The sequence below is a fragment of the Bufo gargarizans genome, chromosome 6 (genome assembly GCF_014858855.1).
Source record: "Bufo gargarizans isolate SCDJY-AF-19 chromosome 6, ASM1485885v1, whole genome shotgun sequence".
Classification (NCBI taxonomy): Eukaryota; Metazoa; Chordata; class Amphibia; order Anura; family Bufonidae; genus Bufo; species Bufo gargarizans.
Genome location: NC_058085.1, coordinates 107,369,155 through 107,384,549, shown reverse-complemented (window position 1 = coordinate 107,384,549; position 15,395 = coordinate 107,369,155). Strand labels below are relative to the sequence as shown.

General features: G+C 43.6%; 1 protein-coding gene across 1 annotated transcript in view; it reads left to right on the top strand.

Annotated features, from left to right (window-relative positions):
• The window catches only part of CNTNAP1 (contactin associated protein 1), a 122,920-nt gene that overhangs the window by 47,018 nt on the left and 60,507 nt on the right, over window positions 1-15,395 (top strand). Inside the window, exons 4-8 of the mRNA XM_044297491.1 lie at window positions 1,263-1,410; window positions 3,575-3,778; window positions 3,863-4,047; window positions 6,112-6,252; window positions 11,230-11,491. Of these exons, the coding sequence (XP_044153426.1) occupies window positions 1,263-1,410; window positions 3,575-3,778; window positions 3,863-4,047; window positions 6,112-6,252; window positions 11,230-11,491 (940 nt within the window). The remainder of the gene's footprint in view (window positions 1-1,262; window positions 1,411-3,574; window positions 3,779-3,862; window positions 4,048-6,111; window positions 6,253-11,229; window positions 11,492-15,395) is intronic.

Sequence of the window (15,395 nt, the reverse complement as noted above, 5' to 3'; positions counted from 1 at the left end):
ATTTAGCCTGTGGCTGGTAGTCTGGGGTGAGTTGTATTCCAGCCTTTGTTGGTGCTGGAGCTATGCTTCTGTCATCTTGATGTCACCTTCCCTTCCTTTCCCTATTCTATGTGTGGTGTGTTATGTACGGGTTGGTGTTGTATGTCTAGTTGTTGTTCCATCTCTGGTCTGTCTATGGTGTGTATAGTTCAGCATAAATGCTAGACATGTCCCCTGTCTAGGCCTTCGGTGAGAGGGCTCCTGGGTTCCCCGGAGGGGGAACAACGAGTCAGTGTTAAGCTGGCCTGGGACCGCCAGGCATCCTGTCCGCTTGGGGGCTTAGGCAGTTGCTGGTAAGTTGGTTCCTATTTTGGTTCTTTTGTTCTAAGTCTGGTATGGTGTTCCGGTACCAATACATATGCATTGGTTCCAGTTCGTTGTGGTGTGGACTGCTAGTGTGCCTTCCAGCAACCACTGCAGGTAAGTGACCAAGTATTCCGGTGTTCTTGGATCAGTGGTTATTCTTGCCACTGGACTCTTACCTGCCGATCCAGTTTGCTTCTCACTGTCATTTATATTTGTTTCTAGGCCTGAGGGAGATTCTGGTTCATCCTTCTGGTGGAAGAACCAGTCGTCTCTAGTCCTGAAACTAATACCAGGCTTCTACAGGGGGTGTTAGGGCCCTAGGTTACGGTGTATGAACTTCCCTACCATCAAGGCCTGTAAATACTAATAGTTAGTCAGGACCAGTATTAGGGTTGCTCTAAGAGGTTACCAGCCCCCTTTTCCCTGTGTTCAGGCCTAGCTTCTATTCCTGTTTACCTTCGGTGTAAATTTCTTAACCCAATCCCTTAACTTCAGCCCATGGCTCTTCGGTTGCCCCTTTCTGGTGCTGCCTGAGGCTATCGCCTCACCTGGCCTCATTGGTGGTGCACTCCTGACTCTGAGGGGCTAGACCTTTGGCTCAGTGTTCTGAACACCTCATTAGCATACACATAAAAGTATTAATTTCTCCAACATGGCACATCAGATTACTGCAAGTCCGAAGTTGTTACACTCAGCATGATCAATCCTACCAGGCTGTATGCGTGGTTTACTAGGGTTGATTATGCTGACAAATACTCTTTAAGGCTAAACTACCAAGTATATATATATTCATAACATTTACAGGTTCTCTTGAATAGATTACACTCATTTAGGTGTCAAGCGAGTTAATTTACCATACTTTTGTATAATACATTATGGTAGATATTAGTACAACATGCTATTTTGTATTTTAACAGACATTCTTTGGCAATGTCAATACATCAGGGGTGAAAGAGCACCGTCTCCACTACCCTATCAAGGCACGCTATATTCGTTTTGTTCCTGTAGCCTGGAATCCAAGGGGAAAGATCGGGCTTCGAGTTGCACTTTATGGCTGTGAAAGCAGTAAGTTTGACAATTTTAGCTAAAGGCTTTTAATTTTTGTTTTTGTGTTAATATGTTTTCTGTACTTTTTTTATGAATAGGATGACCATTGTACACTGGTTATTTATTTATTTTTTTAATTCAAGAGCAGTTGAGGGTAACTTAGATGTAAATGTTTGCAACTGACAGAAGAAAGAGGTAATTTTCATTGGCGGGTTGAGCACCTCTAGATCAGTGGTACTTAATGGGACAACCCAAGGCAGAACTAATACACTGTTTTCTGCCTAGTGTAAATTCTAATGGTGCAGCATGAAGAACACCAAAGAAGGGATTCACTTGTCATGCCCCCCTTAGACTCTGCATTAATCACAACACAACATGTACATTTTTTCCACAGCCTTCCTTTAAGGCCTCTTGCACACAAATGGTTTTTTTTTTCCGTTTACGTTCAGTTTTTTTGCATTCCGTATACGTACCGTATTCATTTCAATGGATCCACAAAAAAAGGGAAGGTACTCCATATGCCTTCCATTTCCGTATTTCCGTTTTTCCGTTCCCTTCAAAGATAGAACATGTCTTATTATTGTCCGCAAGGATAGTACTGTTCTATCAGGGTCCAGCTGTTCCGTTCCGCAAAAAAACGTAATGCACATGGACGTCATCCGTACTTTTTGCGGATCCGTTTTTTTGTGGACTGCAAAATACTGAAAAAGCCATACGGTCGTGTGCAAGAGGCCTAACTGAGATGTCTTTTCTGCAATAGGGACAAAGAAAAAAAAGTATATGTTTTTATCTTAAAAAGATAACTCATCAGTATCTGGTCAGTTGGGGTCTAACTCCCAGCACCCCTGTCAATCAGCTGTTTGAAAGCCTGCTATTCATCGGTTCAAACAGCTGATCAGGCAAGGGTCTTGGTGTCGGACCCCCACCAATCAAATATTGATGACCTATCCTGAAGATAGGTCATCATCAGTATTAAGGCCTCGCAGGTGGCCATATCTATTTTGTGGCCTGCAAGCTGCAAATCCACAAAATACAGATAGTGGCCGCCTGCATTCTGCACCTGCGTGGGCCCCATTGTCAAAATGCCTATACTCATCCACAAAATGGACATGCTCTATATTTTGTTGCACAGCCACGTGGATGCAGACAGTATACTGATGACATCCGTGTGCTATGTATATTTTTTTGTTGTTCTATAGGAATGAATGGGTCTGCATGCGATCTGCCAAAAAATGGATTGGACAGGGACCGGAAATTCAGTCATGTGCATGAACCCTTAAACACTTGGAAAACCCATTTAAAGAGTACAAAAATATTTTTAGATATGGCTGTATGCAAATACAGTTTGCACTTTGTTTTCAGATTTTTAGTCCCTGCTTTTGGAGCTGTGGTTCAGAGCTTAGTGGGCATCCCTGAATGCTCTAGCTTGTGTCTCGTTGTCCATCGTTTTCCCACACTGTCAAGGCTCTGCAAAATATTATTTCACATCATGCTAGGTATAAGAATGACACTAACAGGCTCTGACCACAGATGTCCCTAAAGGCTACGTATACCGAGATGTCAGAGATAATGGGCCCATCAGCTGACCTGCCTGACAGAACAGAGTGAAAATTCAGATCTTGCTACTAGAGAAACTCAAAACTGCACAAAGACAGTGGTTCAAAATTTTTAATAAAGACTGATTGAAAAAAAAATTTTAGCTCAAAATGAGCACAATGCAATAATAAAAAAAATGCCCCCAAAGGTGTACATAGCCTTTAATGTACCCAGAAGGTTGCTAGCGAGAAGCAGGGGGTCAGAATAAAAGGAGTAATACATAAAGGTTGAACCAGAACACATGTTGTTTGTAGTATATTCTCATAAATCAGCCACTGCTTCAGTATGGTGCGTGAATATCTTTATAATGGCTATATGCATTGATATTTTTAGGGGTCAGGCTTCTTCATGCAGTTTTGGAAGCCAAAATCAGGAGTGGATAATAAAAAGAGAGAAACTATCAGACTATCTTTATTGATTGTAAAATACTGGCAAAGCATGAATAAATGCACAATAGGCAGTAGATTGCCTCTGACCAGAAGATTATGTATTGTCCCCATAGGCTAAAAACTCCCTCCATTTGTAGAAAAAAAATGATCACTTCCCTTTGTACTGTATGTATTAGCAATTTTCTTTCATTCTTCAGACCATGATGTCCTATCTTTCGATGGTGATGACCTATTTTCCTACCAGTTCAGAAAAAAGACCAATCGGACTTTACAGGATAATATTTCTTTCAATTTCAAGACCTTGGAGAAGGATGGGGTGCTGATGCATGCGGAAGGCTCACAAGGAGACTACATTACATTGGAGCTTCAGAAGGCGCAATTGATCTTCCGCATGAGCCTGGGTATGCAGAGGGGTGATCTGAGTGTCTTACTGTATTGATTACTGTGACTGTTCATTATGGTTCCGTTTCTACTTTCTATAACAGGAAACAGCCCTCTCCAATCTATAGATAGTCACACAGTTGTCACACTTGGGAGCCTGTTAGATGACCAGCACTGGCACTCGGTATATATCCAACGAAATTTGCGTGATCTCAACATTACATTGGATGGGGAAACACAGAGAATACGATGCAAGGGTCATTTTGACCAGCTGGATCTGGATAAAGAGGTAGGTAGTACTCGGCATTTTTAGCATCACTTTTGTTTTTGCATTTTGGTGCAACAAAGGTGGAGAATTTATTTTCTGTTACATTTTATAGTAAAGGATGGATAAGGATAAGTGTTATCACAGCCCTTTATGGAGCAATGGTTTTGTTACAAACTCACATGTCCAAGAACTGCAGAACATTTAAGATAGCTTATAACTGACGCCTAGGATATGTTGATATGGACTATGTACAGCGAATCTACAGTGTTTTACAGTACCAGCAGAAATCTCATCCTTAAGATGCAAAAAAATCGACAGCATAATTTACGTGAATATCCATTTAGGATTTCAGCCTTTGCAATGCATAGGTTGAAATCCTCAACAAGTTCTAAAAGACATCCGCCCTGTGAGGCTGTACCATGACTTATCCAATGCTATCACCCTCTTTATCTGTAAGTGTTCATGTATTTCCTGGGTCGGAACAGCTGTCTCTACAGCTGTTGTCTCTACAGCTAGGCAGAAAATTGTCCACCAGTAAGGGATTAAGCAGGCTTTACTAAGATTTAATACAAAAGTGAGGGGAAGTGTAAATCTATCTTTAGAAGCTAAACTATCGCTAAAGGTTGTATTAGGCTGTCCGATTCTCGTCCAGTTGATCGTTAACAAACGTTAGCAGGAATGCTCGCTAACGATGATCCGGTAGTCTAATACTTTGGCCGATTACCCAATGAACAAAGCAGGCTTAAAATTCATTGTTTGCCGGCAGCAGATCATGTTGTGTAATCATGATCTGCTGCCTGCAAACAATTAGACAACATGGGGACAAGCAATGGCATAGCGATCGCTCCTCCCCATGCTGTGGAGAAGATGTTGCATGTAATGGCAGGGGTTTCCTCTGCTAGAGAGCAGACGATTGCCAGGAAGGAACGCTTCCTTCCTGGCAATCATCTGCAGAATCAGGCAGCCTTAAGGGCTCATGCACACAACATTCATTGGTGGCCAGTGGGGCCTCCCCTCTCCCCCCCTAATTAAAATCACCCCCCGATCATTGATGGCAGCGGAGAGTTCCGATCGGAGTCCCAGTTTAATCACTGGGGCTCCGATCGGTTACCATAGCCACCAGGACGCTACTGCAGTCCTGGCTGCCATGGTTATTTTGTAATTTTAGAAGCATTATACTTACCTGCGCTGTCTGTGGCAGGCCGGGCGCTCTTCTGACTGGTAAGTGACAGGTCTGTGCTATAAGCAATACGCCGCACAGACCTTTCACTTACCAGTAGGAGGAGCGCCCGGCCGGTCACAGACAGACAGGTAACTATAATGCTTCTGAAATTCCAAAGTAAGCATGGAAGCCAGGACTGCAGTAGCGTCCTGGTTGCCATGGTAACCGATTGGAGCCCCAGCGATTAAACTGGGACTTTGATCGGAACTCTCCTCTGCCACCAATGATGGGGTAGGGGGGTGATTTTAATTGGGGGGGAGGGGAGGCCGTACCGGCCACCAATGAATTTAGTGCGGCACCTGAGGGGTTAATTGTGCGGATCACAGCCCCAGCAGGGGGCCGTTATGTCCGCAGTTCTTAGTATATTCTTACTTGAAGCGTCCTCATCACTATGGGAACGCCTCTGTCTTAGAATATACTGTCGGATCCGATGGTATATTCTAACATAGAGGCGTTCCCATGGTGATGGGGACGCTTCAAGTTAAAATATACCATCGGATTGGAGAAAACTGTCTGGTAAACCTCCAAAAATCAAGGAAGACATGCGGACCATGAAAAAATACTGTCGTGTGCATGAGGCCTAAGGCTAAGGGTGGCTTTTTTTAATTCAAATTTTAGCCTAAATAAAAAAAAATATGTAAATTCAAAGAAATCTGGGGTGTACTCAAAAACTTGGTTGGGAAGGGAGGCCCATACTAAGTTTTGCAATGGAGCCTTAACTAACATGGGAATAAAAATATGTTAATTGTAGTAATTATTAATTGGCTAGCTTTGATAAATTGTATGCCATATGTATGGCCAGTAGAGTCTAGCAAACATTGACTCTTGACAGTATTGTTAGGACTCTATTTTTCTATTTGCAGATATTTTTCGCTGGCATTTTACATGAAGGAAAAAGCATTTCCTACAAGCAGAACTTTCGTGGCTGCCTGGAGAACATCGTCTTTAATAATGTGCACATCGCTGACCTGGCAAGGAGGAATAAGTCATCCATTCGCTTTGTGGTGAGTCCAAAGACGGTTATTACGTGGACCTGTAAAGAGAAATAGTCAGCTAAAGTGACCGAATGCATTTTTTAAAATTAATTTCCCTATTTGACTATTTGTTCACATAATCTGTGAAATAGGGTCCAGATTCAAGGGGTGAGAAAGGAAAATTGTGATGGTAGGAAAATAGCAGTACAAAAGTATTCATACCACCGTCTGTGGCTCTGGCAGGTTGTTCCGGCACAGAGCAGTCTGCCAGATGCTCTACTTGACTGCAATGGGGTCAGGTGGTGATCTGGCCGATTTCTGACATAAAAGGCAGGTTTTGGCCGAAAATAAACCACTGCATGCAGCGGTTTTCTTCCGGCCGAAACCCGACATTTTTGCTGGAAATCGGCTGGACCACTGCCATTGGACCCTATTTCGCAGTATGACCCTCCTTATAGGTTAGAGAAAAGTGGCTTTGCTATTGCAATTTAGCTTTAAGTAAGTTTCAGTGTCGGTATATTTATAATAACTGCTCAGCATCACATTAAAATCCCCTCAGACATTAGTGACGTTCATTTTGGATAAAAGTATGTTGCTCTGTGTGAGAGGAATGGGAGCCTTGATAATTAGTTCACAGACGCCTGCAGCTGTTTATTCACTCACAACCAACAGTGCTAATGAATTTCATGCTAGGCTGAATCAATAATTTTTCTCAATTTATGTCACTTGTCCTTTGTATACCATGAATATTCGCAGAATGAATGTGCATGATGTGTTCATGTTTTTCTTCATTTTAAAATATAATAGTAAAGGGTAATTTCTTGTATGTAAAGGGGATTTGTCACCAAGAAATTCACTGTTGAACCAGGCATAATGGGTTTTTTTTTTGACCCCCCTGCGCTGCCCGAGGAAGAGCAGACTTTATGACTAGGATTGCGCCTCGTTATAAATTAGGTCCATCTACAGCAGCCTGGGTGCACAGACTGAAAATCTACTCCAACCCCTGAGTGGAGTAGGTTTTTGGCATTTTTAAGGCTTAGGGCTCATTCAGACGGCCGTATTTGTTTTGCGGCCCGCAAATTGCGGATCCGCAAAACACGGATACTGGCCTGTGTGTGTTCCGCAATTTGCGGACTACACATGGCCGTCACACTCATAGAAAATGCCTATTCTTGTCCGCAATTGCCGACAAGAATAGGACATGCTCTACAGTTTTTGGAGGGCTGCAGAATGGAACAACAGATACAGACAGCACACGGTGTGCTGTCCGCATCTTTTGCGGCTCCAGTGAAATGAATGGGTCCGCACCCGTTTCGCAAAAATGTGGAACGAGTGCGGAACAAAACATATAGCCGTCTGAATGAGCCTTAGGCCTCTTGCACGCGACAATATATACCCTCCAAGACATACGGTCCGTGAGCGGGCCATTTGTCCCGGAGCGGCATTGATTGTGCGTACGGGAGTACACAGCATCATAGATTATAATGATGCTGTGCAAGTCGGGCTGCCCGCGGGGCTATTTTCCCAGCACTCATAAGATCATATATATGCGGGACAATAGCCCCGCCGGCGGCCCGACATGCACAGCATCATTATAATCTATGATGCTGTGTAATCCCGTGCGCACGATCAATGCCGCTCCGAGACACATGGCCCGTTCACGGACCGTTTGTCTTGGAGGGCATATGGTCGTGTGCATGAGGCCTTATTCACACGTCATTGTTTTGGTCAGTGATTTCCATAAGTGATTGTGAGCCAAAACCAGGATTGGAGCCTACAAAGATGTAAGTGGGCACATTTATCAAGCTCACCTGTTTTTGGCCATAAAATTATACTGGGGTATTTCATTCATATGCCTTTCTTTTGCCGAGTATTTATTAAAAGTCACATAGTTGTTGATGAATTAGACCAGGCGTATTGGTATTAGGCCTCATGCACACGGCCGTTGTGCAGCCGTTTGGTACATTGGGGACCGCAATTTGCTGTCCCCAATGCACGGGCAACATCCGTGCGGCGGCAGGGACGGATTGAGACCCATTCATCATGAATGGGTCTGTGATCCGTCTGCACCTCTAAAAATAGAACATGTACTATTTTTTAGCAGTGTGGAGGCACGGACAGAAACACCATGGAAGCACTCCGTAGTGCTTCCGTGGGGTTCCGTGCCTCCGTTTCACACAGCAGCTCTGGATTACAGACCCATTCAAGTGTTTCGGGCCGCAATATGGCCACGGCCGGGCAATGGCCGTGTGCATGAGGCCTTAGGCCCCTTTCACACCGGCGAGAATTCCGCGCGGGTGCAATGTGTGAGGTGAACTGATTGCACCCACACTAAATCCAGACCCATTCACTTCAATGGGGCTGTTCGCAGCATGTTCTATATTCTGCATTTTTCACTCAACGCAGGCCCTATTGAAATGAATGGGGATGCGTGAAAATCGCAAGCATCCGCAAGCAAGTATGGATGCAATGCAATTTTCACGCATAGTTGCTAAAGAGATGAGGGATGAGTTACCCGGAACCCTATTTAATTTAATATTTTCCATTATAACATGGTTATAATGGAAAATAATAGCATTCTTTCATTCAGAATGCTAAGTAAAAGATCCATTGTGGGGTTAAAAATAAAAAAAATGTAACTCACCTCATCCACTTGATCGCGCAGCCGGGCTCGTCTTCTTTCTTCTTCTTCTTGCAGGACCTGGCTGGAAAAGGACCTTCAGTGATGTCATCTCGCTCACCACGTGGTGAGCGCGGTGAAGTCAGCGCAGGTCCTGCTGAATGAAGATAGAAGATTTCTATCTTCATTCAGCAGGACCTGCGCTGACGTCACCGCGCTTATCACGTGGTGAGCACGATTACATCACCAAAGGTCCTTTTGCAGGTCCTGAAAGAAGAAGCAAGAAGAGGATACCAGCTGCGCGATCAATTGGAACAGGTAAGTTAATTTTATTTTTTTAACCCCTCAATCTACATTTTAGTAAGCATTCTGTATTAAGAATGGTAATATTTTCCCTTATAACCATGTTATAAGGGAAAATAATAAAATATACAGAACACCTAACCCTAACCTGAACTTCAGTGAAGAAGTCCGGGTTCGGGTCTGGGTACCAGGTCAGTTTTTTATCGCACGCGTACAAAACGCATTGCACCCGCGCGTTAAAAACTGAACATCGGAACGCAATCGCAGTCAAAACTGATTGCAATTGCGTACCAACTTGCATGATTTTCCCTGATCGCAGACACAATGCCAGACCTAATCCGGACATGCTCATCTGCAATGGGCCTTAGTCTGACCTCTGGAGGTTGTTTTTCAGTTCGATAGGTTCATATTCAGTTAGACTAGTCTAATTTAGGTTGCATCTGTGCAGAGAAAAGTCCCACGTCTCCTGCACAAAAATTCGCAATTCACCACTCAAAACAGACAAAGAAAAGTACACCAGCCCTGGAGTGGAGTAGAAATTTGATTCAGGCGCAAGTACATAAATACCACCATAAATTCTAACTTTTGTGTCTATTTTCCTACCTATGGTATTTATGTAGGTGTGCCTGATTTAGTCATAGAAACAGTCTAATAACATAGCAGCACTGTATAAGTGCATAAAATAAATAAAGAAAGAAATACATTTCTCCAGGGCAAGCATACTTTTCAGTGGTGAGTTGCGCCACATTTTGCCTACTTTCATGGAGACGTGCCCCTAAAATCAGCTCACTTGTGTCACATTTTCATGCGCATACTATTTAGACCAGTCCTAGTGAATTTGAATCTGTTTTACAAAAAAAACAACCACTAGATGTCAGACTTAAACAAAAACAAAAAACCTGATTAAGTGATAATAAATGAGATGCAATCGTTGCCAATACGCCTGTTTTTTTGCTCCCAAAAAAGGCAAGCTTGATAAATGTGCTTCACTGGCTGTCTGAATAAGACATTATGCCTAAAACTGGTGTATGCCCCTGATACACCCCCTCCACTCTCAAGTGGCAAGGACAACAGGTGTTAAAAGGTTTTATGACTTTTTTAAGGCCAGTTTTGCACTAGTGAATGACCCCAAATGCCTTGTAGGGCTGCAACAACAGCGGTCAGCAAGGGGTCCCTTTAAGATGAGATAAGTGTTTTGTGACGGCAGTAGCAATGAAGCAACAACGGGACGGAGTCCCTTTAAGAAATGGTGTGTACACAGGACTGGCCCACTTCTGGGACCAAGAAAGGAGGGGAGAATGGAATGGTGAGTTCCATTCTCTCTAAGTGTAGCTCTGCCATTGTTGCTGCCACCAGCTGGTGAACCAGGCACATCACATGGACAATTACATAACATTATGTAATGCTGGGACCCCACCTATATCGAGAACGGAGCCCGGCAAGGTGGTGGCTGGAGGACTCCGGTCTGGCCACTACCAAGCCGGCTCCCCATAGAAGTGAATGGGAGTGTACAGTGCATGCCTGGCCCCCACACCCATTCATTTCTATGAGGTTGATGGAAATAGCTGAGCCAGCACTCAGCTATTATCGCCAGCCCCATAGAAAATGGAGGGCGGTTGCGCATGCGCAGTGCGCCCTCCTTCACTTTCGGGGCTTCATTCTCAATATATATGTGCGGGTCCCAGCGGTGGGACCCTCACCTATAAGACAATGAGGGCATATCCTAGTGATATGCCCCCATTGTCCATGATGAGACAACCCCTTTAATGGACATCCAGTACTTGCTCTCACATGGTTGCATGGTGGCCCTGTGGTCAGCACGGTTGCCCTATAGTGCTGGGGTCCTGCGATCAAATCTTGAAAGGGCAATATCTGTGTGTAGTTGTATGTTCTCCTTGTGTTTATGTCAGGGTCCCCTCTCACTCCCAAAAACATTAACCTATGCTAAAACCATTAACAAAGTTAAATTTAGATTTTGAGGCCTTATGGGGACAGAGTGATGACAATCTCTGTACAGCGCTGTGGAATATGTTAACGCCACATAAAAAGTAACATAAGTAAATATTCTTTGGATCATCTCACAGGGCAAGGTGCGCTTCTCATGTGTGGAAATGCCTTATGTTCCTGTCACATTTTCTGGCATTAACAACTATCTAATGGTGCCGGGAGTTCCTGCCAATTTGAAAGTGACAGTGAGCTTTAAATTTCGGACATGGGACACCATTGGTCTTCTGATGTTCACCAGCTTTGCTGGTTCCATGGGATCATTGGAAATGGCTCTAAGCGAAGGTCAAATCAATGTGACCATTTCCCAGCCCCACAAGAAGAAGCTGGTGTTTGCGGCTGGTGAGTAGTAGATCTTGTAGTTCTAGGGCACATTGTACATATATTATATGGTTTGTGCATGTTTTTGTTCAGTATGTTTTGTGGTTGCTACTTCTGTAAAACATTTCCCATTTGGAAACTATGTAGATAGAGTATACATGAGCAGCAAAGGATCATTGACAAACACTTTGTTCCCCTTAAAGGAAATGTGTCACCAAAATGTTTTCAGATACTTAAAACCATATAGCATATAGATATATAACATATATCCTTTCTTTCCTAATCTGTTATTATTTTCTGATTTATTTATTCTATTTCCTGAACATTATTATGGGGCAGCCATCTTGCCTGAGATTAACAGCATTTAGAAAGCATTAGGAAAATTGCTTTACAGCAGCCCCATGGGCCATAGACACAATAGACAGGATGGAACCTAATTGACTTCTATGGGAGAGTTTTCTAGGCATGCGCTGTGCTCTAGTATTTATTGTATAACAGTGACATAATCAGTCAGTGTTATCCAATACATTCCAGAACTGTAAGGGCTCATTTACATGACCGTGGTTTGGCTCTGCATCCGAGCCGCATTTTTTGCAGCTCGGGTGCGGATCTATTCACTTCAATGGGGCTGAAAAAGATTCGGACAGAACTCTGTGTGCTGTTCGCATCTGTTGCTCCGTTCGTGGCCCCGCAAAAATTGTCATGTGATATTCTTGTCCGTTTTGTGGTTTAGTTACGCAAATTGCGGAAGGCACATGGGCGGCATCCGTGTTTTGCAGATCCGCAATTTGTGGCCCGCAAAACACAGCATGGTCGTGTGAACAATCCCTAAGGGTTTCATAGCATCATAAATCAATATAATGCTATGCGACCCCATCAGTGCTGGGAGGTCAGGACAGGAGCTGCCTCATAGTCACGCTGCGAGTCAAATGCGTGGAATTGAAAGGGGCCTAACTGATCATTCAATGTGAGAGGCTCATTATACTTCATCTGGTGGATCATCGTCCATCCATAATTTTGAGCGAATGAAACATTGGAGCCCTTTATTTATAGTGGTATGGCCCTCTCTTGCCTAAAGGACCCCTGTACTACTGCACAGGGTGATCTAATGGCATGTCCGCCCCTGGCTCAATAGTTAAAATCCATTAATGGTGTAACAAAAAGTCTTAGTGCACCCTAACCTAATGTAACTATCTGTATATAAATAACTACACTGTGGTTTCTTTTTAAATGGCAAAACTTGAAAAATCTGTAAATCCATGTTCTGATTGTGTTCTATTTTAATGAACTAGGTGCAATGCAATCTGCAGCATTTCCACTCTACTGGCAATCTGAATAGAGGGGGTTGTGTGAATATCATCTGCATGCACTCAATATTTGTGCTCTATATCATGTAACAGGATGTTCTGAAATCCAGTTAATTTGTGCGAACATAGCCTCACAGCTAGTGCAAATGCTGCAGCTAAACTGCAGGGGGGTTATGCATTTTGTTTTTCCTCAGGAACAGTGACACACTTGTCCATGGGCTGTGACTGGAATTACAGCATAGCCACATTAACTTGAATGTACGAGAATGGCATTGTTTATGAAAAAAATAATACAAAGACCCTTTTGTAATCTCTGATAATCACTGTAACTATGTTGACTTTAAAGGGGTTCGCTGGGAATTCAAAAGATAAAATTACTGAAAAAATGAAAATATTAGAAAAATAAGAAAAACATTTTTTTTTCAGTAGACTTCAGTTCAGACCCTGATGTTATTAAGACCCCAATTAGACCTCACATCAGACACCACAATGTTAATAAGACCCCATTCAGACTTCAGTATAGATCCCCAAAATTCATAAGACTCTTAATCAAACCTCAGATCAGACCCCCAATGTGAAAACAACCCCTATTCAGACCTCGCATCAGACTCCCAATGTGAAAGACCCCCATTCATACCTCAGATCAGACCATCAATGTAAATGACCCCCAATCAGACCTCAGATTAGAGCCCCAATGTGAATAAGACCCCCCTATTCAGACCTCAGATCAGACCCCCAATGTTAAAAAGACCCCATTAAGTCTTCAGTACAGACCCCCAATGTTCAGAAGACCCTTAATCGGACCTCAGATCAGACCCCCAATGTGAAAAAGACCCTTATTCAGATCTCATATCAGACCTCCAATGTGAAAAATACCCTATTCAGACCTCAGATCAGAACCCCAATGTAAATAATACCCAATCAGACCTCAGGTTAGAGCCCCAATGTGAATAAGAGCTCAGAGCACACACAAAAAAATCTACTTATCTCTCCTGCTCCGGCTTCCGCCGCCACTCCTGAGACCCAATGCTCTTCCTGGTCTTCCTGCCATTCTGTGCTGTGACCTGAGTGAGACGACATCCTCATGATATGCGCAGGTCTCAGCACAACGTATGGCCAAAGAAGACCAGAAAGCGGTGAGTAGAGCCCGCAGGGGAGTGATGCATTCAACAGTCCCTGGTCCTCTTGTACTAATGAGCTCTTCCATAATGGATGCACTTGTAAGAGGTGGACCCGAGGGAGTCCGTTGGGATACAGTGAACCACACGAGAATGAATGAACCAAAAGAACTTTACTGACTCTAGAAGAGAAAACTACAGTATATACAATATAATGTACACCGTGATCCAGCGGGAACACACGGAGTGAGGTGTGCTCTGGTGTACTGAAGTGGTGGTACAATCTCTCTGGGTTGCTAACAACCCAAGATTGTCCACAGTGGGACCCCAGCCTGGAATTCCCTAATTTAGGTACTGTACCTTTTAACGATTTATATTTTGCCTAAATGCCGCTAAATACGGCAGAATCTCCTAACCAAACACAGAGAACGGAAGCCACTAGGAATCAACACCAAATTTTGGGGTATGTGTACCTGGGATCTCGGCTGAGGGGCACTGTGGCTCACAGAGGCCAAATACAGAAAAAATCCCACACTATACCTCCTGGATGCCGGTAATGCCCACCACCCCACCTCAGCTAGACTCCCTTGAACTCCCACGTGGCTATTTGTAACTGCAGTAGAATCACTGGAGAAGACGGTCTTAATGAAAAAATTCTTCTTGTTTTAATAGAAACAACGCGTTTCAGGGATCACAATCTCCCCTTCATCAGGTTTCATAATGATACAATGGATATAGCGAATAGATGAATATTTATAGGTAAAGCATGTAAAAAAACTGCCAAAAAGATGCACCTGGGTGACGCTCCCTAAGGGGAGGGGCCACTCCTAGGTGTCATCCTGAATGCAGCTTGAAATCACAGAAATATAGTGGCAAATATGGGGGAACTGCTCAAACCCCAAACACTGTAGCATGTTTCTCATTGGGGGAGCAGTCCCACCGCATGTGGACCGCAGCAAACAACCATCCCCAGCAAAAAAGCTTGGCTGTGAGCTGGATTTCATCACCTTCAGACTGTGTTCACACCATAGTTAGCGTAGTGGTAGGACCCTTGCCATGCTGAGAGACCGTGACGTGGTGCATGATGGGCTCCGATATGTTCCTGACAGGAATATATTGGCAAAAGTCTCAGCCTTTAATATCTGCTTGTATGACTAGCTAGTATAGTCAGTGGCATATCCATTTGGTGCATTTTTTCTGTGATTTATATAATTATATTTTCATCCGCATGTGGACCGTGCCGGCATCCTCCATTGTACGCATTTTTTGGCGGGGATGGTTGTTTGCTGCGGTCCACATGCGGTGGGACTGCTCCCACAATGAGAAACACGCTACAGTGTTTGGGGTTTGAGCAGTTCCCCCATATTTGCCACTATATTTCTGTGATTTCGTTTTATATATATATTGAATGTGCCTTTACCTGGCATTTAAACATTCTTTTGCACCTGGTTGCCTCCATCACATGGTCTGATATGGGTGTGGCTTACAGTCTTGCTTTAT